This window comes from Oscarella lobularis, chromosome 7, assembly GCF_947507565.1.
Source record: "Oscarella lobularis chromosome 7, ooOscLobu1.1, whole genome shotgun sequence".
NCBI classification, from domain to species: domain Eukaryota; kingdom Metazoa; phylum Porifera; class Homoscleromorpha; order Homosclerophorida; family Oscarellidae; genus Oscarella; species Oscarella lobularis.
The window spans coordinates 2731689-2756961 of record NC_089181.1 but is presented as its reverse complement, the minus strand read 5'-3'; the positions used below and the strand labels follow the sequence as shown (position 1 = coordinate 2756961).

The following is a 25273-nucleotide window of genomic DNA, read 5'->3' as shown; positions in this document are numbered from 1 at the left end:
AATCCAAATTGACTCTGGTCGTGCGTACTGCTTTCCCTATTTATTAATTCGATTTCTTTATCAGATGAATACAGTCGTAAATTTTATATAACTACTCTTGCACAAGATATCAGTTTCTCTCATAGAGACCGATCATCTGTCCGTCAATAGTTCTGAGAGCAGCACACTAGAAAGAGTACACTAAAAATAGTTGGTTTCTCTTTGCTGCTCACTTTTCCGTGTAGAGGATACTTGATGGGTCCATCCATAACAGCGCCCAACGATACCAATTTCTGCACGGTTCCATCCAAGTCACTGACATCAAAATTTAAAAAGGGCGAATATCCGCTCGTTGCACAGGCTTCTCTGGCAAGTGCACGCAAAAATCGCACGTCACGCGTCGTACACGCGACCCCTTTCTCACCGTTCGGCCTGTTTGAGTAAAAGTGAGCCCGGCTCGCACCCGCACTCAACTTCAGCCCACATTTCGCCTGTAGACGTCACTTGAACTCCGAGTCCATCGCGAAAGAAGTGCATGGACCGTTGCAGATCGCGCACGATCATAACGACGCTTCGCAATCGTGCAGACATCTTAGGAGAACTGGCGCTAGCGCGCGTTGTTCTACTAGCAAATCGAGAACCTAAGGATATCAATGTGGCGTTTTTGCCGCAAAATACCGTTCATTGTTTGCTTCAATCTTTTCTACATTGCGCGTGTAGCCCAGACTACGGAGATTTACTGATTAGAGGCTAATCAGATGCTAGTGACGTCACCTACACGACTGTGTAAACGGATGTAAGTCGTGTGACGACGGACTGCGAACGCAGCCGGTTAGTGGCAACTCCCATCCGCATCTTGAAGCCACACGGACGACTGACGGCGGTCATAAGAAACAGGAACATCCTTCCACAATTAGAAAAAGTGCGCTAGAAGAGTACAAAAGTGCACCACCTACTACCGCCCCAGCCACCTGCACTTCACTCTTGGAGCAATGACGGAGTGTGTTTGCGTCGTCGCTAGTCGAACCGTGCTTTGGCTCCTCTTTACGTTCACCGCGTTCGGCTGCTGCGTTCTCGCTTTTCTAACGCCAACGTGGCTCGTCGCACCATCTCCGAGCGGCGAAAACGAAGGCGGCGGCGCCGTTTCGATGACTCCGCCGACCTTCGTCGGCACTGGACTCGAAATCGGTCTCGTCAAACGATGCCTCGTCACGTATCTTCAGAACGCAGACGGCGGCCACTCGTGCCGCTTTCTGGGTTTCGCCCAGTATGACGCCGCCGCTTGGAAGGCTTCCGTCGTTCTTTTCGGCGTCAGCGCCGGCTTGCTCGCCGTCGCCACGACCCTGGGCATCGTTACCTTCTGGAAACAAAATGTCGGACGTTATAACATCGTTTCCATCGCTGGCCTTATTCAAGGACTGTCGAGTAAGTAAACAGGAGGAGTGGCGGGGTGGGGCCCCGCGGGAGGGCCTCCCCTGTGCCGAATATCGAATTCCCATGCTGATCTAAGCGTTCGCGTTTGTTCGCAGTGTTTATTCTCGTGCCAGGCGCAACCATCTATCCCATCGCCTGGTCGTCCGACACGTTTCGACAGACGTGCGGACAAGAGGCGTCGATCTACAATCCCGGCACGTGTAGCGTCGGCTGGGGTATCTACGTCGTCGCCGCGGGCATCGTTCTGACGCTCTTCGCCTGTCTGCTTTCGCCGAAAGCGGCGAAGGCGTGTAACAGTCATCGCGTAGAGGAAAAAATCGGGAACGGGTACTCATGCATTTTTGTGCCCTAAGCGTCGTTTCGCATGGGGTGTGTGTACAGAAGGTCACGACAGCTTTAGTAGAGTCCGCCGTTTTATTTATTGGAGCATTTGAAGCTCGGTTTTCTGTCTAACGTAATGAGCGGTCGTTCGTTTATGTGGTTGGCTCGGTTACACGCATTAGCGTCATGTAAACACGATTAGGTAAGCCCAACAGATGTGCTGAAGCCTACCATGGACTCGCACAGTGCCAACCATAGAATGAAATCAGAACAATAGATCCCCCTCTACGTCATTTTTATTGCTCCTCTTGTGACGCACACAAAACCGAAATAATTCCTCCCCCCTCCTCCGCACACCCACACGACTCTCTGCCCTCGCCCACGCCCACGCCCGTCGCTATAGGGTGAATTGCTGTTCCTTTCCGTCGGTGATTAGCACGATTTTTTTCTGACTCACCCAAACTAGGTTGACCGTCTTCATCAGCTGCAAAACGGGTCTCGGTTTGCACGGTTCCGTTGTGAACGAACGAAGCAATCGCGGCGTCGACGAAAGCATTCCAAAGAACGACGATCCCGTCTATAGGAGGAGAAAGAGAAAGATGAAAATCGAAAGAGAGAAAAAAAGAATCGATACTCACGTGCCAAACGCTGATTTTTGAATCACCGGTAGAATAGGAAGCCAACGTACGACCCTCGTTCGAAAAAGCGAGCGCCGTGATGGGACACGAATGAGCGGCGAGCAGATGACAGCGCAATCCTTTCAGTTCGTAGATAGCAATGTGTCCGTCGCGCGATCCGACGGCCAAGCGCCGAGGCCCTTGGCAATAACTCATCATGTTAAATCTAGAGCATTGAAATTATGATAAACCGTATTCACGTGCAGTAGCGCGGTACTTTGTAATCAAGGGAAAGACTTTGGAAAGGCCGTGAGCCTTCAACACCGACGCATCGATACAATGAACAATTACATCCATAATCTAGAAAGAAGTGTATACATACGTTCGTCTCCAGCCCGCCCGTATTACATAGATACCTCTAACAATTGAAAGACGGCCTCTTCCGGCATTTTCTCCACGAGCGTTTCCATCACGTGAATTATCGTTTTTCTCGCTCGCACGACAATACTATTCGCTGACTGAGCGGCTTTTGCCGACGCCGCTCCCGACGCCGATCCCCCCGTCGATCCCGTCGCGCTCTTCGTGCCGCTACCGCCGACCGTCCCGTGCACTTCGCCCGCGTGTCGAAGATCGGCGAGCATCGCCGAAGCGGCGGTCGACGGCGAAAAGGCGGCAACCTCTTTGGCGACGACCGTTATAAAGACCATGGGCCGAGCCATTGCGCAGAGTACGAGCGCGTGCTTTGCCACGTGGCACGTCGTCGAGTTCGGTTCGCAGTAGTCGACGACGGCGGCAGACGACGTTTTCGTCGTTTGGCCAACCGGACGCAAATTGCTTTTCGTTTCGCACGAGAGTTCGAGAAGAAAATTGACGACGCGCACCGTGTCGACGTGTTCGACCCAGTGAGCGAAGCCGCGACCGACGAGATCGATCATCGCTCGACGTACGGGATGATTGACCGAATATTTCGGCGACGGCGAATCGAGTAACAGACTCTCAAGCGATTGAGCCGTACGCTGAATCACGTGGATATCGGGCTGCGACGTCGTCGTCGCCGCCGCCGCCGCCGGTGTCGACTCGCGACGAGAGCGCGACGACGATGATGCGGCGACGTGGCGACGCGATTTTTTCTCGCCGTCGCGACTTTTTGCGAATTCGGCTACGATGACGCCGAGCAACGTGACGGCCGTCGCCTGACGTTGACGCTTGTCGTAGCCGGCATTGTAGGCGTCGATTCCGGACAGTGGCGGCGGCGACGGCGGCGACGATTTGATCGAGGAAGTTATGAACGAATGAGACGACGATGATGACGACGACGTGAGCGGCGGCAATAAGGGATACCAGAAGCGAATTAAATTCGCTCGACCTTCTTCGTCCATTCGATGCAGTTCGGCTTGCAAGAGAGCCTGAGCCGCTTCGCGAATCTAAGATAGAGATATATTGATGGGGAAAATATGTGTTGGAAAAAGGAGCGTACTTCTTGGCAGGAGTGCTGCCACTTTTCGGCGAGAACCGTCATCATGGGTGCCCGGTATTCCTTTCCAATGTGATCGGCCAGCATGACGCAGTGCATCGCCGCCATACGACTCCATGCAGCGCGAACTTGAGCGTCGCCAGCGTCCAAATAACTCGACGGCGAACCTCTGAGAAAAGAAAATCGAAATAATATCACAGTGTAGAAAGTATTAATATCCTCCTCCTCTTACTGTTGTTTCGTCGATTCGAGATTGAACACGAGTTCTTCTTTTCGGAGCGGCGATATCGACGCGACGAGATTTTCGCTCGCTTCCAAGCTCGCGTAACTCATAAGCGTATTTGCCATGGATACGATGGCGAGAAGCTGTTGCGTCGTGACGGACGACGACACTTCCCACTGGTATTCTTGAAAGCGAGCCAATTCGCATCCGGAATCGGTCGCCTTTCCGCCGCCGCCTCGACCGTGCGGCGACGACATAAGAAACGAAGCGTTTCCCCGACTCAAAAGCCCGAACGAGAGTCGTCGTTTGGGTCGAGCGAGACCGAGCACGGTGCAACACGTGTCGTCCATCGACTCGTCGACTTTCCACGCGTGAAGACACGAGACGACGAGCTTGGCGACGTTCTGCGTGAAATTAACGAGACCTCCTTCCATGCCGCCCATGCCGAGCGTCAGCGCTCGTCGTCGCACCGCTCCCGGACTGCCGCTCGCTCTCGAATCGGCGAGAATCTTCTTCGCTTTTCGTTTCGCCTGCTTGACGACGCGACGCTCTTTGGACGCCGTCGACGACGACGCGCCCACTTTGCCGATCACTCGTCGAGCGGCGAGATATCGTTGGAAGTCTTCTTTGCCGGAACGAGACGACGTCGCCGCCGCCGCCGCCGCCGCCGCCGGCGACGACGACGGCGACGGGGGCGGAGGTGTCGACGCGGTGACGAGCCTACCCTTTACTTGCAGGGGAACGGGCGAATTGCCGTGCGACACGAGCGATACGCCCGACGGAAGCGACGCGTCGCGCGACGATAGAATCGATATGAGCGCTTCCAGGTCGAAGCACAAGACGAGAAAGAGCGGATCGTCGGGATTACAGCGATAGGCTTGAACGTCGAGTGGCAGTCGGCTGCCTTTCGACTCTGACACGACACCCGAAATTCCTAGCGGTGGCGGATAGGACGAAAGGGGAAATGCCGGTCGGATAGGGTAGGCGGATGAGGCGCGTAGAATGTTTCGCGCAACGATGCCGCTCTCGCAACGATCCAAGTGACCCGAGTCGGTTTGCCAGACGTACACGGTGCCGTCCGTGCAGCTGGCGATCATGAAGTTCTCCGCCGGTCGCCAGTGAATGATTCGAACGGGGAACTTGTGACAGGAAGCGAGAAGAACGGCTTTGCGTTCTTTGAGACTCAGAAGAGCGACCGAGTTGTCGCTTGCCACCGAACAGATGCTGCAGTTGAGACGAGGCTATTCGAAAAAGAAATCACCCCCAATAGCACATATATCGATTGCGAGGTACACTTACGTCCTGGAAGCCTGGCGGACAAGTGTAAAGACGTTGGACCTTTCCGCCGTGAACCGTAAAGGTGTGAAGCAACGACGACGCGGCCAAGTCCCAAAGTCGAACGGTGAAATCGTCGCTACCCGATACGAGATACTTCTCGCTGTATCGAACCGGATCGTCGCCGTGAGGATAGAGAAGAGTCGTGACGGCGCAGCGATGACCGCGCAGAAGTATGTGAGGAACAGCAACTAGGGACGATACTATTTGAGGAGAGGAGTGCTACTCTGCTATTTTTCTTACTTTGCCATCCTTTGCTTTCTAAAATCTGCGACACGGCTGCTTGTATGGCAACGACGACGATGATAGAGCCGTCTTGACGACCGCAGAGAAGATAGCCGGACGACGCGAGATAGAGAGACGACGTGACGGGAGGATTGCGACCGTCGTCCGAATCACACTGCAAAGCAAAAGGCAGGAATCAATTCTTTGCCCTTTTTCAAGAAATTTCGCTACCAAGCCGTCAATGAGTCCGCAGTAGGCATTTTGCTCCCAGCTATTTCTCAAAGACGCCGACGCACACGGCAATAAAGGCTCTAGAGAAAGTTATTTCGAAAAGTCTCTCTTTGTCTTCCCTACTCTCTACCTTTGCTCTGTCCAAACGTTTCTTCGTTGACTTTCCATAAAAAGACGCTAAAAGAGAGTCTCAACTGCACCCATTCAAACTTATTTGTATAGAGGAAATTCTAACCATCCTTCGCTGGTCCCCTGCACAAGATATTTCTGAATGGGAAGCTTTCTTCCGAACGAAAAAGAATAGCATAGAGACAATTTACCGTCTGGAAGCTGCAGACACTATTAACTCAGGTGAATCAAATCGCGAAAGAATGAGCCCCTTCTTACGTCAGTAGCAAAGGTTGCCGTCCATTCGGTCTTTCCGTCACTCATAAATTTATAGACGTAAGCAGAACCTCTCTGCAGACGTCGACGTTACTAAGAATTAACGAGAAACCTCCCCTCCTTCGCTTACCTCTGACCAGACTACAATGGAATCTTTGCTAACAAAGTCTCCTCGTCGAAAGATGACGTTTTCAGGACCAGCACATTTAGACAGTTCTGAAAAGTCGCCACTGGATATATCGTAGACCTAGAGAGAAAACAAAGAAAAATTAGCGCACCCAGTAGTGAGTGCTGTTTTGAAATTTCTTACTGTCCAATGAGTTTGGCAGACGACTAGGGCTGAGGCATTTGTGAAGGGATTGCAGCGGAGGGACGTCGCGGCCACGTCCGTTACGAAACTCGTCTTCTGTTCTAGTATGGGATCCTCGATCTAAAGAGAAAGTGGTGTGGTGGCGTGGGTGACGAGAGCAAGAGGTGCTTATTATAGATTTGCCTTGTTATCGAGGTTCTCCAAGGTCCACACTTTGATACATCCGTGATAAGAAAGGGATACGACAACTCCGTCTACAATGCATATGAAATTAATTGTTTTCTCAGTCAAGGCACGCGTCTTTGTTTGCCTTCTCTTTTTGGTGATCTGATAAAGCAAAGCGTCGAAATCCACTCAGGATTTCCTCTCTGCTTCAGTTTATTCAACACCTGAGAAAATATGTCGATTGAGAGATTCATAATTAATGTATTTAATAATCTCACTTCCAACGTTGATGGATCCAAAATGTAAATATCCAAATATTCTCCGTGACAGATGAGCCTCCATTCCTTGTCAGAATTTTTCAAAATACTAAACACCTACGTACAAATTTTTCATCGCTACCCACACAAAGCGTCGTTTTGCTCACGGTCAAATCCGTATGGCATCCGGCTAATTTTGTCATTTTGAGACACGCCCCATCTTCGGGATTCCAGGCGAAAATTTGTCTGCGCAATATCGTTTCGTCGTCAACGAGATTTGTAAACAACTACGTAGGACTAGCACACCCGCTTCGCGACGAACTTATTACGGCCGAGCTGTCCGCCGAGTTCGAAGCATTTGTGAGCGCCGTCACGGATGAATCGTGACCGAAGAGGAGATTTCTCGGAAAGATCTAGAGCTACGTTGTGGATTAGGGCAATGCGAAGTGAAAGCGTCTTGCTTTGGTGTCAGTTTCGGCCATTCGAAGGCTCCACAAGCAGATTTGACCGTCAGACGATCCGGTAACAATCGTCTTTTGATCGTTTGTGAGCATAATGCACGTTACATCGTGAGATGGCGCCTTTTTGCCCCACAAAACCAACGGAATCACGGTGCTCGACGCCATCGAATGTCCGGGCAGCAGCGACTAATCCCGGATCGACACTTGATGGCTGGCAGGAAACGAAAAGAAGTTTGGAGTACGATTTGATTTCATTCCCGAATTTTTTCGATTCAGGACAGTCCTGACGTAAAGCTATCAAAAGCTCTTTCGTATCTGCTTCGTCACGGCGCAGAAAAGGAAGGAATCAAACTTGGAGACGGCGGCTACGCCTATTTGGACGAAATTCTGAAATTGCCTAATTTCCACAAGAAAAAGTGGACGGAAAGTGACGTCGAACGCGTCGTCGCCAACAACGACAAACAGCGCTACGCAATGCGAAGCGAAGTCGAAACGGGAAGAAAGCAAATACGAGCGAATCAAGGCCACACGATTTCCGTTGAGAATTATAGGAGTAGTAGTGTTTTTTCTTACGTCATCCTCTCAGGTTGTTGATGAAGAACTATTGACACCTATTACAGAACCGGAAGATGTCCCTGTAGCCGTTCATGGGACCTACGTTAGATGTTGGGACAGCATCAAACGTCAGGTAAATCACCTATTTTGTGACGTCATTTTGGGCGTTGATTTTCGAAACTGCAGGGACTTTCTAGAATGAAAAGAAATCATATTCATATGGCTGCTGGAGAAATTGGAGACGAAGGCATTGTCAGCGGTAACTGAACACTTATTAAGCGTCGTTCAGATAAACAATGAATCTGTGCCTAAGGTATGCGTAAAGGTTGTCAGGTCATCATCAGAATTGATGCGGCAAAGGCTATAAAGGGTAAGAATCAAACTTGATTGATTGATAAAGCTTCCCTTTTAGATGGGCTCAAGTTCTATCGTTCCGCCAACGGGGTCATACTCTCACCTGGAGACGAGGCCGGTTTCATTCCGCCAAAGTATTTCGAATCGGCTGTCCAAATTAAAGGAAAAAGAAGTCGGGTGCTTTTCGCTATGATTTCATTAGAATTGTTGATGAGTTTTTTTCAGGGATTCCTCTAGAATGGTCATAGAAATACATTTTGCTGAGCCGGATCAACAATTTTAGCTTTTACGACGCGTCAATCCTTCCCAAGCGAGCCAGCTATGCGAGCAATAAAGATTTATATATATAAAAAATAAAAAAGTCTTTTTACAAAGCTGACCTGTTCGATGAATTCGGCTGGTGTAGGCATTTCTGTTGCACCGTACGTAATCGTCTTTTTTCCACTCGGTTGTTTCTAGGCGTAATTTTAGTACAACAAAAACGCAAGGCAAGCCGACTTTTTATCTACCTTGGCGTAGGATGATAAATTCAAATATTCAATAAGATTACCTCCTCCAACGACGAAGACCAAGGCCTGTTAGAAAAACTTGTGAGATCACTACCCTCTACTACGGAGACATACTTCAGAGAAGGTCGACGCGTTCTTTGGTGCTGCCCTAGAGACAATACTTGATACATATGTGTAATAGAAAGACAGGGCATTACGTTTCTGTCGTTCTCAACAATTTTGGATCAAAATAGCGGTAATTTTCAACTTCCTGCGCATAAACATTTTCTCAAACTTAAACTCTCAAGTAGGATATCGTACTGGGGTTCCTTTGGCCTCCATCAGAGCGTCGACCACTCTCGTAACGGGTAGGTGCTATATAAGACTTCTTTATCATCTATCTCTACTCCTCCGTCTCGCTACTCTCACCCGTTCCCCAATTACCAAATTTTTCACACCTTCCATCACAAACTTAGAACCAGTTGTCATCAATTTCGAAAACATTCTAAAAAAGTTATCAATTTTGACTAAAACCAACGCGACATTAGCAGACCTCATCGCCGTCGTTCCGCCGGAAGAACGCGACCCCGGCTCTGCAGACGACATTTTCTGATAGATCCTAGTGCGCAAACGTCGCATCCAAAATCATCTTAATTAATTGTCCAGCGCATACTTCCATTTTTTCAAATAATCAACTGCAGCCGTGTCCGCTCCAGCTTCTTGCAGTGCCTTGACGTACTTCTCCAAGTCACTCTATAATCGAATAAAGGAATGCGAAAAGAGACAGACCAAGGCCAATTCTAACCGAGGACATGTCCGGCGAAACCAGATAGTGAATAAGAAAAAGACGCAATTTATCAGCGCAACTCCCGGCTACGACGTACTACGCATACAAGAGGAAACAATAAATTATCGCTTTCTTTACTTTCTGGATCAGAGATAATGTCCAATAATGGCTTATCCTAGAGAAAGATTACACCAATAATGAAATTGGCCTATTATAGACGATTCTTACGAGTGACGACTTGGCCATGATTTTCTCCTCCATTTCAAAGAAAAAGTCCAACTTTCGTCCCTTGATTTCCTCCAGCAGAGCGGTGGCAATGTTCGTGTGCATGTCAATCATCTTTTTCCGCTCCAGTAATTCAGGCAGAGAGCTGAAGCTCGAGCATAAGAGAAAAACGCGCTCCTGCGTGTAAACGTCTCTGCACTGACCTGACGGCCGACGTAAGCTTCGCCGTATTTTCTGAAAGAGCCACGGAAATTTCCGCATCAGACGCACTATCTTCTAACCCCTAGAAAAAAAAATCGCTCTAAAATAAGTTCTTTCTCGTTTTGTCTTACCATGACACCCTTCAGACGCTTGACTTCTTCTTCTGAAGCCCTATACTGATCAAGTTCGTTCTGCACTGCTTCAGCTACAGTTGGAAAGGGACTGACAAAAAAATTAATTAAAGAATTTTTTATTCTATTCTCCTATGTCAGAGTTTACCTTCCTTTGTGAGCGTGCCAAAATTTCGAATCAACGTCCACTTCGTAGCTTTTCATTTTATCTGTAGAATCAGGAGAAAAGTTGCACAAAGAAAAAAGACTTAGGCGACTGGTGTACCTTTAGCTCCAGCTCCAGCTGCTTCTGCTTCTTTTATTGTCACTCTGTTCAATTTGAAGTCCTATATGAGATTAGAAGCAGTTGCCTGGTCCAGTTGTAGTTGAATTCATTCTCACCAATAGATCATGAACTAATGCTTGGTAGGTCCACGTGTGATGCAGACTCGTTGCCAGGTCAATTCCTCGATCAAGAACAACGAGAAGAGGTCTTTGAAAACTTGAGAACGAAAGATAATGGAAAGGAATGTCATCAAACTATCTTTTAAATCACCTCATTCTTCCTCTCGAGAAAGCCAATTCAGGGTTGAACAAAGACGTGCTTGCATTTCTCAAATTCTCGCGCAATTTTTTGTCCAATTCCTAGTTCAAGTTCACGATATTGAAAAGCGTGGAAGGAGTCGCAGAAACCGAACGCACTTCAGAGACCATTTCAGCGGCATTTCCGCGAGGACACCGAATAATAGGAACAGCACCTAAAAAACGACTGTGATAAATTCCCAATTGAAACGTCAAATCCGCGGCTTGCCTAAAGTGACGAATACGGAAAAAAGGGAGTCAACTATGGAATTGACAATTGCCATTACTTCTGTGTCCGTAACCGTCGGTTTATTCAACGCTATGCGCACATAAGGAAATGAGACGACGTATGGGATTATATAGTGTAAACTGGATCACCAAGGTAAGACACTTCTTCTCTGTCTTGTTGCCGCATGAGAAACAAGTCTTTTTCAAGCGAAATAAAATTCAAGTATTGATCAAACACCTGAAGAAACAGAGAAAAGGCAATGGACTGTTATAAAAAAGAAAGCCAAGTGAGGGGAGCGGATACAGCACCTTTCCGACTTGAGCAGCCGAACCAGCTTCAATGGCAGCGCCAGCCAACTCTTCAATTTGATCGCGACTGACAGGGGAGATGAAATTCAAATGATAGGAATCGTAGACTTGATTGCGAAAATCCTTTTCAAAAGAACTAACACGCAATCCAACACACAGAGTCGGTCCACACCTGACAGATTCTCGCCACATTTGCCGGCGTGGGCATGACAAAATAGACGGCTGGCGCGTCGGGAACCGAGTCGCGATCGGAATGAAGAGGTCTATAATTTAATTAATCAAAAATTAAAATCGAAAATTAATTTTTTTTTTCTACAAGTGCAGTGTGACGCCGAGGTCGCGCAATTCGGGCACATTCACAATTGGCGACACGATGTTCTGTCCGTATTTATCAAATACGAGAACCTGGGATTGAGAGAGACTGGTCGTTGTTAGGGAAATGCGGCGATATCGGGAGTCGTTTGCCTTCCACGTCGGCGAATCGGCTTTGGGGTCGTGTTTTTGGGACCCACCGAGACTTAGCATGGCCTTTATGGTTTCTAATTAAAATAAGGCATCGTTTCAATGACTGCAGGATGAATTGCACTGCCTTTCTGGCGTTCTTTCAGGGAAATCATGTCGACGAAGGCTGGGAAAACAAACGCGCGTTAGAACACGCCTCCTCTCTTTATGGCGGCTCTCAAAACAGCGGGCAAGTTTTCCTGGCTGGACGTAAAAGGCATTCGCGAAAAGCCGAACCACGTGCTGCACTATGCACGCCTCGAATCGCCCAAACAAGCCCAAATCAACGTCCTCTACTTCCCCGGCGACGTGCAGGTAAGAAAAAAAGCCGAAAAAAAAAAAACGAACGAAATAGCACGAACTCGCTCGCAGGAGCGAGAGGACGTAATGGCGACGGGACCGAACAAAGAATGGACGTCGTTTTCGTACGAATCGACGGCAGCGCGACTCGCCGAACGCTTTTCCGACTCGAATCCGAACGTCTTCGTCGTTCGACCGACGCGAATCGTAAAGGAGACGTTCAGCTGCTTCGACAACTTCGTCTCGAGCGGCATCGTCGGCGCGCCGCGACACGAAACGAGTTTCGGGGCGTGGTCGCACGCAATCGCTCTGATTGGTCAACTCGAGCGCCAATCGCAGATCGACGACGAGTTGCCTTGGACGTTGATTGGTTTCAGTAAGGGATGTGTCGTTTTGAATCAGCTTTGTTTTGAAATGGCTGCCATGGAGACTTTGGATGCACATGGCGACGATTCGAGTCTCTTAGGTGCAATTCGTGCCGAAGCGAAGAAGCGGGCGAAGGATTTTGAAATGGAAAATGTTCGGCGATTTTACTCGAGAATACGAGAATTCTATTGGTTGGACGGGGGCCATTCAGGCGAAGAGAACACGTGGGTGACGGATGAGACGACGTTGCAAGTCGTCGCTCGACTCGTTCCACGCGTGCGCGTACACGTAACTCCGTATCAAATGAAAGACAAATCGAGACCTTGGCTCGGCAAGGAGGAAGGCGTCTTCGTGTCGACGCTGAAACGATTTGGCGCCGACGTCATCGAAACGGTTCACTTTGAAAACAGAAAACGATCTCTTGGAATTCATTTTGAGCTGTTAGATTCGTTCTAGTGAAACATTTATTAAAAAAGTGCTAATAATTTTAATGGGGTCATAGAGAAATTGAATCGTGCCTTCTCATACTTACATCAATCATACAATGGCGTACTGCTCATAGAGCAAAGCTCTCACTTTGTAATAGTCATCGCTGATTGGTCCCTCCAGACTAATGTGCCCCGGCTCGTTCTACGTCAGACGTCGCGTACATTCGCCAATTGATACTGCGTGCACGCGCTTGCTTACCCGTCGTATGGCTATAGCGTTGTTGCAGATGAGAACGCCGCCGGAAAACTCCACCTGGAGCCCAGCTTTTGTTAGAATCTGTTTGAAGTCCGATAGTCGAGGTTCGTTGACGAAGATGTCTGAGTGAGCGTTGATCTGGAGAGGGAGAAATAATTATAATTGTGACGTTGTGTGGTGTACTGTACTTCTGATTCAGGTGCTGCGTCTAATTCAGGCAATATGCCCACGGCCAATTCGCCTCCCGTGTCCATCTGATCGGAGTCGTCGCTCTCCTCGTCGCTCTCCATTTCGCGAATTTTCGTTTTGCTGATCGCTGCAAGAGAGACTGACGGAGAAAAAGAAGCAATCAATCTGCTAGCTCACTGTTCAGTGCTTCCGTATCTAGATACGTCTTGGCGTCAATCCACGCCAATTCAAAGTCCTTTGCCTTGACGAATTGCATGGGATTTACGAGGCTATCGCGCAGCTTGGCCTTGCGTACAAAACAATCAGGAAGGAATTAATAGTACGGGAAAAAGCATCTCACTTGATACATGTGAGTCTGACTGGTCACATTGACTGTTTCTCCTATTTGCGGAGTGAACACTTCACCTGTTGCCCAGTTGGCTGCTTGCCTGCAGTAGTCGGCCAAGTAACCCGTTTGCTCCGGATTTCCGTGAATGATGATCTGAAAAAGACGAAAATGGAAATCTTGGGGGGGGGGGGGGGGGGGGGGGAGTTTGACATTGTCACCATTTGTTTTGGTTTGATCTGATTTAGAATTTTCTTAAGGGATTCGCCATCAGAACGTCCTTCCAAGTCGATGTGAACAATTGTGCAACTAAAGAGAATTTTTTTAAAAAAATGATGTTGCGTGGACCGATTTTACTTTATTCGAACGGTCTTTTGAGAAACGATCGATTTCATTGGAATTTCCAATTCTACAGACCAGTCAAAAAACCTAAGAGAGTACAGGATCTAGTCGCTCGCACCTTCCTCTTCTTCCTCCTCTTCTTCTTTTATCACCGGTCTATCTCTCATTATTACAGGCCCCTTTTGCGAGAAATACGCGCTCGCAATTCACGTTTAGATGTGGGAGGGAAAACTCACCCTGTCTTCCAGTCCGTCAGCCAAAATGTAATCATCCGGCCTATGCACATACATGATGACGCATAAGAGAGCTCCTTGTTGCTATTGTACCTGATAATTTCTCCGTATGCGTCCCACTTCAGTCGTCTCTCGTGGTACGGAAACATGGGATACATTCTCACCGGTCCCACTTTGTGTTCCTGCAAGCAATGCGCTTAGAGGAATAACAAATCAAATTTTCTCTTCTACCTGGGGTCCAGTTTCACCGTCTTCCATGTCCACATCCTCGTCGCTTTCTGCCGTCATCAACCCGTCTAGGGTTCGGCGTCGTCTAATCAATGAATTTCCAATGTTTTTGCTGCAAGTTTTTCCTTAGCAGTCGCTCACAATTTCATCTGCATGGCTGCTTCTTCTCTCACTTCCCTCTGCTGCCGTTCGAGTTGTTCTCGTCGGTAATCTTCTAGTTCTTCACCCTGCAGCTCTACTTTTTTGCGAATCTGTCAGAATTCAGATTCTGGGGCCTTTTAACATTGGCTAGTGGTATCCTTTTTTACTTGCAATTCCACTGCATTTAATTTTGGTTGATCGATTAGTGTGCGGGCCAGCGTTCCTTGAGTTGGTTTCGACGTCATTATAACGGTGTTTTTTCTAATTCCCGCCCACTGGACAAAGAGTTCGCGCGAGAAACCGCACTCGAGATCGTCAACGCTGGCAAGAACCACCTGCGCAGAAATTTATCAATTCAAAAAAAGGAGAATTTTGAGTGCGATGCCAGACTTTGGGTTCTCTAAGTCTTCCGACTTCCTTTAAAGAATGACAGATTGTAAGATGTCTGAAATAGAAAAAAAATTGCGTTTGAGAAACCAAATGTTTTCTATTTGGTTCACTTGAATTGAAATGGATTGCTGCGTTGGTCTGAAAACGCTTTCATGATCTTGTCACTCATCCACTCCATCTAAAAACCCGCTACTTGAGAGAACAAAAAAATTGCCTTTCGTCCACGTTACTTGAGATTTAGCAAATTCAATCACGTTATAAGCAACGTTATTGAGAAGAGCCAGCGAGTACGTTGCTAAGCCAGTATCCCTGTTTCTCCACATTTGCTCCTGAAAATAAACAAGCTGCTGCTGCTGAAGAAAACAATGATCCCCTTCCCCTTTATCTATAGCCTACCAAGGTCTGCAACAATTCAAGAACTCGTCCGGCAGTGTCAACGCAAATCAATACGTTGCCTCCAGATCTCACCGTATTTTGAATTGTAGCTGCAAACTCACTAATAAGAACATGGAAGATTTCTTCTCGGAACTCACTCTGAAGATTTTGATCTCGCTCCTTTCGTCTTGGCTGGGGAGTCCAGGCACTATAGGCGTCAGTAATGAGTAGGGTTGGCTTGGTAATCGTTTCCAATAATGCACCATCCAGATGCCTATGAATCCCTTCATGTCTTATTTTATCAACCAAGAAAATTCTTTTGCTATCCTACCTTTCCTTTCGGTGATTGAAATCGACTGCATAGACAATCTCCTCCCCTTGCTTGGTAATTTTCCACACAGTGCCACCAATCATGTGACCAGCAGCCTGCGGTGTGATGGTGATGCCAAGGCCTTTACCTGAACAGAAGACCAATGATAAAGCACGCAAATACAAACGCAACAGCATCTACCCTTCAATGTAACGCTTTGGGAGTATTTCAATTGTTTGACTAACTCGAATGCAGAATCTACGTCGTCCAGGGTAAACAGGTCAAAATCTTCATAGTTTTGATGCGACTGTTACAAAAAACATCGAGTTTTTGGTTTTGTTTTGGTGACAAAATGCGTTCTGACCAGGTAGAAGTCGTACATGAACATTTGACCCATTTTGAAGACGGGAACGGTTGCGTAGACGTCGCATCGAAGTCCGCACTTGCCTACCAGGTAGGGAAGTGCGCCGAGGTGCAGAATGTCCGGATAGGAGAGAAGAACGGCGTCGATTTCGTGCACGTGATTGGCCAACGTGGAAATAGCGTCTTTGTCAAGGGTGCCATCCCATCCGCAATCGATTAGAAACGTAAAGTCGTCCAGTTGCAAGAGATAGACGGGCGGACTTTGATCGAAGGCGCCCGACAAAGGACGAAACTTTACACCCGACTCCATCGCGTGTGCGCACGTTACTCGTCCGTCTTCGCGCAGAACGTACGTTACGTCACTCTCTTGCGATGCCGACCTACTCGTACAACGTACCGATTCTTCTTCCCGATTTGCGCAGGGAAGAGTCCCTCTGCCAAATAGCCGACACGCTCGACTATCTCGAACACGTCGCCAACGATATCTTCAACAAGATCAGCTCTCGCGTCGCCGAGCAGCGCGATCGTCTCGCCGCCGTCAACAGTCGCGTCAATCTCGCTCAGGCGCGAATCCAAAAGGTGAAAGGCAGCACGAAAGCGACGCGAGTCTTCAGCAGCGCAAAATATCCGGCGCCGACTCAAATCGATACGGCGAAGACGATCTACGACGATCAATCGAAGAAGAGCGGCGATCTGGCGAGCGTGCGCCGATGCACGCGTCGCTACGACTCGAAACCGGTCGGAGTCGACGATCGGACCGTTCGCGATAAACGTCATTTCACCGCTTTCGCTTTCGACGTCGATCGGCTGAAGGAAGAGCGTGCCGCCGCCGCCGCGCCTCGTTTCCAGGACGACGACGAGGCGTCGGGGGAGGGGCTCGGTCGATTGCCGACTGTCATACCGTCAGTCAGTTCCCTACTTCTCTTCAACACCGCTGAGAATCCCTATAAGAAATACGTCATTCTTGATCCGCTTGCCGGCGTTTCGACAAAGACGCGTAAGATCGTTGAGCAGGAGGGTCTCGGGATTGGCGACGCGCCGACGTCGATTGTTCAACGCGAGGAAATGGCTCGACTGAAGAAGGAGAGTTATTTCTATATGCCGGAGATAGGCGAAGTGCCTACCATCGATTTGCCACTCGACTTACCCGACTTGCCTGGCGTTGCCGGCGATTTGGCCTACAGCGCCGAAAGTGGGCCTTCCATTGCGCCATCTGTACCTGGATCGAATATGCCTGATTTGCCGACCATTGAGGGAGTTGGTGATGGCAGCGGCGGCGACGCTCCGTTGCCGCCTCCGTCCAGCGCGCCTTCACTGCCTGATCCATCGGGCTCGGCTCCGCCACCGCCGCCGCCACCGCCACCGCCCGGCCCTTCGTCGCCGCCGCCGCCACCTCCGCCACCTCCATCCGCTTCAGTTGAACCCGCTAGTGACGACGATGATGATGATGAAGACGACGACGTTGGTTCTCCCCCACCTACTGGTGGCGGCGGAGGCAGTGACGGGGGTCGGGGTGACCTATTTGCCGCCATTCGACAGAACAACAAGGCTCGGCTGAAGAGTGTCAAGGAGAGAAAGTCGAAGAAGAAGAAAGCGAAGGAAGAGGAGGACAGGGCGGCGCCGTCCGGCGGAGGCGGCGGAGATTTGATGAGCGATTTGATGGCCAAGTTGCAGCTGCGACGAAAGGGAATATCTGGGTCGAAGAAGAGCGATGAGAAGAAGGAGGAAAGCGACGCGCTGTCACTGCCGCCGCGACGTAGCAAATTGAGCTCTAATCCTACCTTGGAAAAAGTGTCGGCTATGATTCCTGTGGCCGCTACAGACGGAGGCGATGGCTCTGATGACGGCGACTGGGAAGAAGATTGAGAGAAACTTTCAATATTATGTACTATTTTTTTCTTACTTGTTGTGTTTCTTCGCTTGCTTATGGCAAAAAAACTCTCAAAACGTTTTTTCTTCCCATCTAAGGACGTTTCACATGCACAGGCGTGCGTCAACAGAATCAGCAGAGCAGCAAGCAAGCAGCAGCAGCAGCAGAGAAAAGTCAAAGGAATCAGCAACTAAAGTTCAATTTTCGCGGCGTCATGAATTCCTTGACCATCTCATCCGTGACTTCGGCGCGTCGACGCTGATGTTCGGCGACGAGATTCTGTAGCACTTCAATTAGGATTTTCTTCAGCTCGCCAGTCAGCATTTCGCCTTTTTCGTACGCCTGCATCCCCCAAAACACCAAACGTTCACCTTAAGCTAATGGAGTTCACTTTCAGTGGAGAACTCGCCTCTTTGATTTCAGCAAGTCGGTCGTCGTCTTCCATGAAGAAAGTCAAGTATTGGTAAGAGACGTCGACGCTGGTGTCTCCACCTTTTGCCCTGTGCTCTTCAACGGTATCTTGTCCGCCGGAATAAGCGTACTTGGTCACCTGAATATAAGTAAATGCATGAACACGCTATGACGCTGCCATGCATGTGGAAATTTGCCTTGCTTTTGATGACCTCAGGAGAGTCGGTGAGATAAATTGCTGAGTTGGGATCACTGGCGCTCATCTTGCTTTTAGGACCTTGAAGAGCGTTAAAAAACGTTGAATGGAGAAGAGCCGGTTTCAAGTAGCCGAGGCGCGGAGCAACGTCGCGTGTCATGCGAAAATACGGATCCTCAAGATGGGAAACATAAAGATCGGTGTTACTGCGGATATGGTGACTTACTTGATCAATTGCACACGGAATGAGACAGAAGATATCTTTTCTCTTTCCAAAGATGTCCGGAAACGTGTTGCTAAACGACGGCACGGCCTGAACAGCCGGAAAAGCAATTTTGCCTTTTCGAAAAGACAGTAGGAAACATCTCTATAACAGACGACGACACTGACCTGTTGAATCGCTCTCGTTGAGGCCAAAAATTCCTTTGACTTGATTGAATGTAACGAGTTTGCGCACTTTCAAAATGTTTTCATAGAATTCGCGCCTTTGCCTAAAGAAAAAGTGACCTTTTTTAGCATCCTCGTCATCGACTCACGCCATGTAGTCCAAGTCCGAAAAAATGAACGTCTTTTTGATGTCGAATCCGCATGCAATGATGTCTTTTGCATTTTCGTAAGCCAGCCGATTCGTCTCCTCCAGAGTCAAATCTTTCCACAAGAACTTTTCGTCGTCTGTCATTTGAACGACGAGCGGCACATCAAAGACATCCTGCAGATACCTTTCAAGAAAATAGGAGGGGATTATACACTGGACATGAAATTAATTGACCACCGCACTTGGTAAAGATGAATGGAACAAGATGGCCCAGGTGCATGGCCTCCGACGATGGGCCTCTACCCGTGTACAAATAGAACGGTTTCTGCGTTTCGTAGTTGTTCAACACCAACTCCATATCTCTGCCCCGGAAGTACACAACAATTTTAATTAGCAGCGACGTCGAATCATGTGACCCCATCGAAATAAAGCACTTTACGCAAGCTCAAACCGGTTTGACCTCCCCCCTCCCCGCCCCAAACCTGGATCCCGTTACACTACCTGTGTGAAAAGAAGACACCCCGACGTAGGAATCGATGCGGTTTTTGCTTGATCACTCGTTCGATTCTCGCCAAAAGAGGAGGATCAATCGGCTGGCTGCCAAATTGGTCTGCACAGCGCGAAGACTTATACTGTACCCACCACGTCGGTGAGGTATTAGAGTACAGTACCAATAAGCTTCGAATAGTTAATTCCCTTCTCGCTGCCGCGCACGATCCACGGCGTGACCTCCTGCTCTTCAACAGACTCCGTATCGGCCATGGCAGGAGAGAAAACAAAAAAGCTACTCGTCTAAGCGCGTGACAATGAGCAGACTGCCGTCACGTGTAGCGAGAAAAAACACAAAGGCGTATTGTGCGCTAGAGCGGGCGTTGGCGTCTCTTCACCACGCCCCCGCATTTCTCAAGAACTAAAATTTAATTTGCGCGGCGTCATGAATTCCCTTATCATTTCGTCGGTGACTTCGGCGCGTCGACGTTGATGCTCGGCGACGAGTTCCTGCAGAACTTGGATGAGTATCTGCTTCAGCTCGCCTGTCAACATTTCTCCCTTTTCGTATGCCTAAGGAAAATATATGCCAACTCGAAAGGGGAACAATTGTGCTTTGTGAAATCTTTGACTTCTTTGATTTCGGCTAGTCTTTTGTCATCGTCCATGAAGAAGGTTAGATACTGATAGGGAACATCAATACTCGTATCTCCGCCGTATTTTCTATGATCTTCGACGGTGTCTTTTCCACCAGAAAAGGCGTACTTATTAATCTGGTCATTATGAATCCGTTATTACCATGCATCTAAATATATTTTCTTTTATTTCACCTTCTTTTTGATTGCCTGAGGCGAGTCGGTGAGAAAGATTGACGTGTTGGGATCGCTTGCACTCATTTTGCTTTGGGAACCCTGAAGTGCCGGAAAGAAGGTCGAATGGAGAAGGGCCGGCTTCATGTAGCCGAGACGCGGAGCGACGTCTCGGGTCATACGAAAATAGGGATCCTAAACGAATGGCGTAATGTTTCATTGATCGATTGATTATTGTTCCACCTGATCAATGGCGCATGGAATGAGACAAAGTACGTCTTTCTTCTTTCCAAATATATCGGGAAAAGTGTTGCTAAATGACGGAACGGCCTGGACAGCCGGAAAAGCAATTTTGCCTAAGAGATCAATCGAGCTGTTATGATTATGGTTCTCCTCCATAACCTGGCCAGGGGGGCTAACCTATTGAATCGCTATCGGTCAAACCAAATATTCCCCGAACTTGATTGAACGTGACGCACTTGCGCACTTTTAAAATGTTCTGATAGAATTCAGGTCGTTGACTAGAAAACATTGGTAATTAATTAATTAATTAAATTTAATTTAATTTTTGCCTTACGCCATGTAGTCCAAATCCGAAAAAATAAACGTCTTCTTGACGTCAAATCCGCAAGCAATTATGTCTTTTGCGTTCTCATACGCCAATCGATGCACCTCCTCCAAAGACAAATCCTTCCACAGAAACTTCTCGTCGTCCGTCAATTGAACGACAAGCGGCACGTCAAAAACTTCCTGCAAATGCCTAAGTGCAAAACATAAATAAATAAAAAAATTAATTAGGAAATAATGTACCGTGTAAAAACGAAGGGAATGAGATGGCCGAGATGCATGGCCTCCGATGACGGACCTCGGCCCGTGTACAGATAGAAGGACTTGCGAGCTTCGTAATTGTCCAAAACCAGCTGCAGGTCTCTGGAGAAACGTAAACGATAATGGAGAAAATAAGGACGAAGACTTCTACGAACGGAACCTGTGCGAAAAAAAGATGCCGCGACGCAAAAATCGATGGGGTTTTTGTCCCGTCGCTTTCTCTATTCTTTCGAGAAGAGGCGCGTCAATGGGTTGGCTGCCGAACGTTTCTATCGAGAATAGTATTTGGAATCTGATGGGAGGGGCGCCTCCTACGCTCTTTTTTGGCCTCTACCGATCAGTTTCGAATAGTCGATTCCCTTCTCTCCCCCGCGAACCGTCCATGGAGTGACCGTTTGCTCATCCACGTCGTCCGTTTGGGCCGGATTCGCCATGTGCTCAATGTCTCGTTGATATCGTAGTTAGTGCACGTGCCGCGAACGCCCTATGCTAAAGGTTAACCAGGTTAACCACTTCCGTTGACGTAAGACGTCTCGCGCGCTTATTTATGCCAACGCGGAGCCCCAATCCCATTTGTCAAGCGAGCGAATAAACGAGACGCAGCGGAGGGTCTTCGGTCTCCACACACAAAGTGACGAGAAAGGAAACAGCTTCGCGTTGCGTTCTAATTTTTCGCACGCCCACGAACCGCACCTCCTGCGCGCGCGTGCTGTAAAGACCGTAACCCAAGACGCAGCGCAGCAGAATGCAGCTGTCGTCGACGAGTCTCGCACGGAGGGCGAAAGGCGACGTCATGTCCCAACGAACGCTTTTGTTGCAATGCGCCATCGCTTGTTTCCTTTCGATCGTCGAAATGACGACTGCGACGACGACGACGACGCAAGCCAGTTTCATCGGAAAATCAGGTAAGAAGACGCACAAAACGGACGTCGGGGACTCGCTAGAGAGTTCGATGAAAAGACGAACGTTTTTTTCCGCGACGTGTTCCCATAACGTCCGGTGCGCGTCCTCGCGAAAACTGCCCGGAAATGCCGCGGTCGCTCTCTTGGGACACTCGTCCAAACAACGTTATATGCCTGTAGTTTTCGCATGCGTCATTAGTCGTGCCTCGTTGTCGCACTTACGATCGGAGACAGGTGTCTTATTGTGCACACAAATCGACGTTTAGAGAGAGAGAGTCCTCCCTTCCGCGTGCGTGTATTCTAAATGGAGAATGTGCCTTGTTTCAGCTCCTCCAGCGATAAAGAAGGGCTACGACTCCGAAATTATTCGCGCGGGCGGCGATCTCGTTCTGCCGTGTGTGACCAACCGCGGAAATCCGCCTCCGCGCGTGCGCTGGATGCGTTTCGACGCAGACGGCTCGTGGAAGCGCGTCGACCAGCGATACACGAATCGAACGAACGCCAGCGCCGTGACGCTCGTCATTCGCAACGCCGCTAACAACCAGAGCGGCATGTACCAATGCGTCGCGAGAAACAAAATCGGTAAAGATTCGTGGGACGTCCGCATTTCAATAGGTGCGAATTTTTTTCTTACACGCTCGCGCGCAGAAAAAATTAATGGTTTTTTACAGGTAAACCCTCTTTGCCGGCCGATCCGCATTTGCACTGCGTCGTCAAGTCGCTCACGTGCCGTTTGACTTGGAAACGTCCCGAATACGCGGGCCACGTCAACACGACCGATTTCACCTACATGATTTTCTATACGGTGAACGATAATCGAGATTGGGAGCACGTTCTGACGCATCAGCTGGAGTTCGTCATCCAGCTGCCGGCAAACGTGACAACTCTCGAACTTGAGTTGTACAGCTATACAGCGAGTTCGGGGCAGAGCGCCATTCCTGCGAAAGCCTACGTTGATTGGGAGAAAGAGGTGCGAAACGCGGCGGAGGATCGAATGAGACACGAATACCTGGACCAAATAGAAAACGTCAGGAAACGAACGGAACAGAGACTAGCTTTTCTGGCCCGTATACGCTCATCCTACCTCAACGACTCCACTTTTAAGTCGGGCGCCGACGTCGTCGTCGACGCCAGGAACCCGTCGTACTCAGTTCTCATAATCGCCGTCTGCACGTCTGTCTGCTTATTTCCGCTCCTGCTCACTTCATGTCTCCTGCTCCAAATGCATATTCGGATTTGGTGGAGGCAAAAGGGACGCGGCGGTTATTCTGGCACGGGCGCCGCCGGTCGCCTGCCGCCGGCGCTCGTCGACATGCTCAGCCATCGAACACCGTCGGATTCTAACAGAGTGCGATTTCAGGACACGAATGACGACGACGAGGCCACCAGCAGCAAAGTCTAGTTCTCCTCCCTTCACAATATTTGCGTTCTCTCCTGTTCAATCAAAGTTTATTTCTCAAACGTATACCGTTTAATGACTCTAATTTTCGGTCTGTTTCCAAAGCTGCCGTAGACTGAATAATAATAGATAAGAAATGATAAGAAAAGAACTCGTCGTGACGATTAATTCAAGTTCCAATTCGCTATTACTAATGTATGCGTTGCGCGGTACCACCCGGCACCGTTTATTAAATACCAATCGTTATTCCTCCTGCCTCCTGACTCGTTAGCGGCCAACAGAGTCTGGTCATTTTGCACAGCAATAAAAGAAAGGATAGTCAAAGCAGAATGTGATTTGCGCGCTTGCGTATATGGAACTGCCCCAGGTCATAGAAAATAAAAACTCCGGAACCGGATTCGTCGCGTCCTTACTTACTTACTTACTTAGGCTTTGTGCAGCGTCAGGTTTAGATGCAGGTAGAGAGGCTTCGTGCTTAGAAGCCCAAGCCGTTTCCGCTTGAAGTCAGTTGGCTTCTTGTATCTGCATAAACCGCAGTCGATTAGATTGACTCTCTTCTTTCAAGGAAGCTCGTTCTTATTACATTTCTAAGCATCCAGGACCCGGTTTTATCTCGTCCATTTCCATAAAGGCGAAGCACTTTGTGCTGATTAGTCGCTTCTTCGGCTTATAGTGTTTGAATTCGAAAAAGACGGCCGCAGCTGTAAGAGAACCCAACCCGTTCACTTGAAGAAGGCGAGAGGAGAGACTCGATCACTCACTCTTTGGCAACTTTTCCAAATACTGCTGAATTTCTACACTTACGTTGAAATTGACGTAACGATCTTTCCATGACGACGAGACGGGCGTATCCTGAACAGGAGTCATATCAACTCCCTGCCCATCTACATTCCACACGAATGGCATCGAATACCTATTATTAATATCATCTCACCTTTTACAGATACTGTTATAAAAGGGTCCATCAGCTGGCCAGCGTCCTTCAGTCCAATTTTCTCTATCTTAATTGTGACGAGGGTCATTCCAGTGAGAAGGGGAAGACGAGGCTTCAGCGCTTCTAAAAAAAATAGAACAATAATGATGATGATGATGATACAGGGAACTCTTAATTAAAATAATTTTTCTACTTTGGCCAGGTCGACTCAATAAGGAAATTTCGACGTCTTCGTCTTTCTCTTCTTCTTCATCGTCCCTGCTAAAAAATAAAAGAATATTATTTAAATAATTAATTCTTGATTGATTTTTTTTCTTACTCGTTTCCCTCTGCCTCGACGTCGAATCGATTCAATTGATCTATGGAAATTGGAAAACTCGCGTCGCCGTCGCCCCCCTTAGCGTCGGCAACGCCCTTCAATTTCGAATCGATCGATTTCAATTGTTCCAACGAGAAATTCTCGTCGTCGTCAACTTCAAACTATAATTTAAAAAAACTGCAAAAAATTGAAAAGAGAGCGGAGAAAATCACCTCGCTTTGAATCGACTTCTTTCGCATTTCCAAACACGCGACGATTTTCCACAGCGTTGCCTGCACTCGAAAAAGGTTAGGCTAGAAAAAATATCGAATCCGAGTTCTCTTACGCATTGCGACGTGTCGAATGACGATTGATCCGACGCGATTTCCCCTCGGATTCGTTTGATGAGACTGCGAAATCGTTTGCGACGAGTTGGCGCGCGCGTTTACGATCGTTTACCGGCTGTATTCGTCGACGGCTTCGACGATCTGTCCCCAAGAGTCAAAGTCGGTCGCTTTGACGAAGAGAGAACTCCACAATTCGACGAATTTTTGTCGTTCCGACGCAGCGGCCATGTTCGAGCTGACGTGCGTTAATAAA

The 25273-nt window shown here is 48.5% G+C and overlaps 11 protein-coding genes across 18 annotated transcripts; 5 read left to right on the top strand and 6 right to left on the bottom strand.

The window, feature by feature from the left end:
• Positions 1 to 13: 13 nt before the first annotated feature.
• Positions 14 to 7584, bottom strand: LOC136189330 (WD repeat-containing protein 7-like). Of its 4 annotated transcripts, none has more exons than XM_065977255.1 (25): positions 7417 to 7584; positions 7262 to 7368; positions 7123 to 7201; positions 6977 to 7072; positions 6844 to 6922; positions 6717 to 6787; positions 6534 to 6653; positions 6354 to 6470; positions 6227 to 6298; positions 6075 to 6178; positions 5970 to 6016; positions 5840 to 5919; positions 5627 to 5783; positions 5348 to 5574; positions 4058 to 5289; positions 3829 to 3994; positions 2768 to 3775; positions 2629 to 2711; positions 2373 to 2577; positions 951 to 2311; positions 758 to 883; positions 658 to 705; positions 404 to 604; positions 213 to 345; positions 14 to 166 (listed from the first exon to the last, which is right to left on the bottom strand). In XM_065977255.1, exons 1-20 carry the CDS (start codon positions 7579 to 7581, stop codon positions 2132 to 2134), a joined length of 4395 nt encoding a protein of 1464 aa, XP_065833327.1. In that variant the 5' UTR covers positions 7582 to 7584; the 3' UTR covers positions 14 to 166; positions 213 to 345; positions 404 to 604; positions 658 to 705; positions 758 to 883; positions 951 to 2131. The 4 variants fall into 4 exon arrangements, with proteins under 4 accessions (XP_065833327.1, XP_065833329.1, XP_065833328.1 ...); XM_065977257.1 differs by having other exon boundaries at positions 14 to 152; XM_065977256.1 differs by having other exon boundaries at positions 404 to 601.
• On the top strand, positions 807 to 1889 carry LOC136189347 (LHFPL tetraspan subfamily member 2 protein-like). The gene is made up of 2 exons (XM_065977284.1): positions 807 to 1404; positions 1509 to 1889. Exons 1-2 carry the CDS (start codon positions 972 to 974, stop codon positions 1763 to 1765), a joined length of 690 nt encoding a protein of 229 aa, XP_065833356.1. The 5' UTR covers positions 807 to 971; the 3' UTR covers positions 1766 to 1889.
• Positions 7585 to 7613: 29 nt separating the features above from the next.
• LOC136189324 (tRNA 2'-phosphotransferase 1-like) lies at positions 7614 to 8716 on the top strand. Its single transcript, XM_065977250.1, has 7 exons — positions 7614 to 7647; positions 7693 to 7953; positions 8003 to 8104; positions 8158 to 8230; positions 8285 to 8341; positions 8384 to 8497; positions 8551 to 8716. Exons 1-7 carry the CDS (start codon positions 7624 to 7626, stop codon positions 8571 to 8573), a joined length of 654 nt encoding a protein of 217 aa, XP_065833322.1. The 5' UTR covers positions 7614 to 7623; the 3' UTR covers positions 8574 to 8716.
• On the bottom strand, positions 8463 to 12204 carry LOC136189314 (sec1 family domain-containing protein 1-like). The gene is made up of 27 exons (XM_065977236.1): positions 12186 to 12204; positions 11845 to 11883; positions 11721 to 11794; positions 11572 to 11660; positions 11428 to 11518; positions 11256 to 11378; positions 11097 to 11184; positions 10948 to 11037; positions 10839 to 10894; positions 10693 to 10781; positions 10539 to 10638; positions 10423 to 10483; positions 10306 to 10366; positions 10158 to 10248; positions 10029 to 10108; positions 9829 to 9970; positions 9739 to 9775; positions 9619 to 9686; positions 9487 to 9566; positions 9367 to 9432; positions 9243 to 9318; positions 9135 to 9188; positions 9032 to 9084; positions 8949 to 8982; positions 8835 to 8900; positions 8706 to 8780; positions 8463 to 8644 (listed from the first exon to the last, which is right to left on the bottom strand). Exons 2-27 carry the CDS (start codon positions 11870 to 11872, stop codon positions 8612 to 8614), a joined length of 1905 nt encoding a protein of 634 aa, XP_065833308.1. The 5' UTR covers positions 11873 to 11883; positions 12186 to 12204; the 3' UTR covers positions 8463 to 8611.
• Positions 11911 to 12934, top strand: LOC136189323 (mitochondrial protein C2orf69 homolog). Its single transcript, XM_065977249.1, has 2 exons — positions 11911 to 12071; positions 12129 to 12934. Exons 1-2 carry the CDS (start codon positions 11925 to 11927, stop codon positions 12876 to 12878), a joined length of 897 nt encoding a protein of 298 aa, XP_065833321.1. The 5' UTR covers positions 11911 to 11924; the 3' UTR covers positions 12879 to 12934.
• Positions 12854 to 16355, bottom strand: LOC136189311 (cleavage and polyadenylation specificity factor subunit 2-like). Its single transcript, XM_065977232.1, has 21 exons — positions 16004 to 16355; positions 15841 to 15946; positions 15661 to 15787; positions 15488 to 15603; positions 15351 to 15439; positions 15185 to 15283; positions 15065 to 15132; positions 14955 to 15009; positions 14732 to 14899; positions 14565 to 14674; positions 14427 to 14508; positions 14289 to 14377; positions 14199 to 14238; positions 14081 to 14141; positions 13978 to 14029; positions 13842 to 13929; positions 13636 to 13776; positions 13473 to 13581; positions 13295 to 13422; positions 13110 to 13244; positions 12854 to 13052 (listed from the first exon to the last, which is right to left on the bottom strand). Exons 1-21 carry the CDS (start codon positions 16310 to 16312, stop codon positions 12960 to 12962), a joined length of 2265 nt encoding a protein of 754 aa, XP_065833304.1. The 5' UTR covers positions 16313 to 16355; the 3' UTR covers positions 12854 to 12959.
• On the top strand, positions 16341 to 17953 carry LOC136189312 (WASH complex subunit 1-like). The gene has a single exon (XM_065977233.1). It carries the CDS (start codon positions 16375 to 16377, stop codon positions 17866 to 17868), a length of 1494 nt encoding a protein of 497 aa, XP_065833305.1. The 5' UTR covers positions 16341 to 16374; the 3' UTR covers positions 17869 to 17953.
• On the bottom strand, positions 17942 to 19909 carry LOC136189316 (tryptophan--tRNA ligase, cytoplasmic-like). The gene is made up of 9 exons (XM_065977238.1): positions 19686 to 19909; positions 19516 to 19624; positions 19257 to 19376; positions 19016 to 19198; positions 18870 to 18970; positions 18706 to 18818; positions 18481 to 18654; positions 18282 to 18422; positions 17942 to 18214 (listed from the first exon to the last, which is right to left on the bottom strand). The coding sequence occupies exons 1-9, from the start codon at positions 19774 to 19776 to the stop codon at positions 18056 to 18058; spliced, it is 1191 nt and encodes a 396-aa protein (XP_065833310.1). The 5' UTR covers positions 19777 to 19909; the 3' UTR covers positions 17942 to 18055.
• LOC136189315 (tryptophan--tRNA ligase, cytoplasmic-like) lies at positions 19831 to 22040 on the bottom strand. Its single transcript, XM_065977237.1, has 9 exons — positions 21475 to 22040; positions 21301 to 21409; positions 21123 to 21242; positions 20890 to 21072; positions 20733 to 20833; positions 20556 to 20668; positions 20334 to 20507; positions 20136 to 20276; positions 19831 to 20076 (listed from the first exon to the last, which is right to left on the bottom strand). The coding sequence occupies exons 1-9, from the start codon at positions 21572 to 21574 to the stop codon at positions 19918 to 19920; spliced, it is 1200 nt and encodes a 399-aa protein (XP_065833309.1). The 5' UTR covers positions 21575 to 22040; the 3' UTR covers positions 19831 to 19917.
• On the top strand, positions 21705 to 23609 carry LOC136189317 (protein sax-3-like). Its single transcript, XM_065977239.1, has 3 exons — positions 21705 to 22045; positions 22370 to 22657; positions 22714 to 23609. Exons 1-3 carry the CDS (start codon positions 21886 to 21888, stop codon positions 23442 to 23444), a joined length of 1179 nt encoding a protein of 392 aa, XP_065833311.1. The 5' UTR covers positions 21705 to 21885; the 3' UTR covers positions 23445 to 23609.
• LOC136189322 (axin interactor, dorsalization-associated protein-like) lies at positions 22626 to 25257 on the bottom strand. 5 transcript variants are annotated; one of them, XM_065977247.1, is made up of 10 exons: positions 25133 to 25257; positions 25020 to 25083; positions 24907 to 24966; positions 24695 to 24855; positions 24569 to 24636; positions 24376 to 24498; positions 24203 to 24325; positions 24025 to 24142; positions 23859 to 23963; positions 22626 to 23799 (listed from the first exon to the last, which is right to left on the bottom strand). In XM_065977247.1, the coding sequence occupies exons 1-9, from the start codon at positions 25246 to 25248 to the stop codon at positions 23867 to 23869; spliced, it is 930 nt and encodes a 309-aa protein (XP_065833319.1). In that variant the 5' UTR covers positions 25249 to 25257; the 3' UTR covers positions 22626 to 23799; positions 23859 to 23866. The 5 variants fall into 5 exon arrangements, with proteins under 5 accessions (XP_065833319.1, XP_065833316.1, XP_065833317.1 ...); XM_065977244.1 differs by having other exon boundaries at positions 23863 to 23963; XM_065977245.1 differs by having other exon boundaries at positions 23867 to 23963.
• Positions 25258 to 25273: the final 16 nt, after the last annotated feature.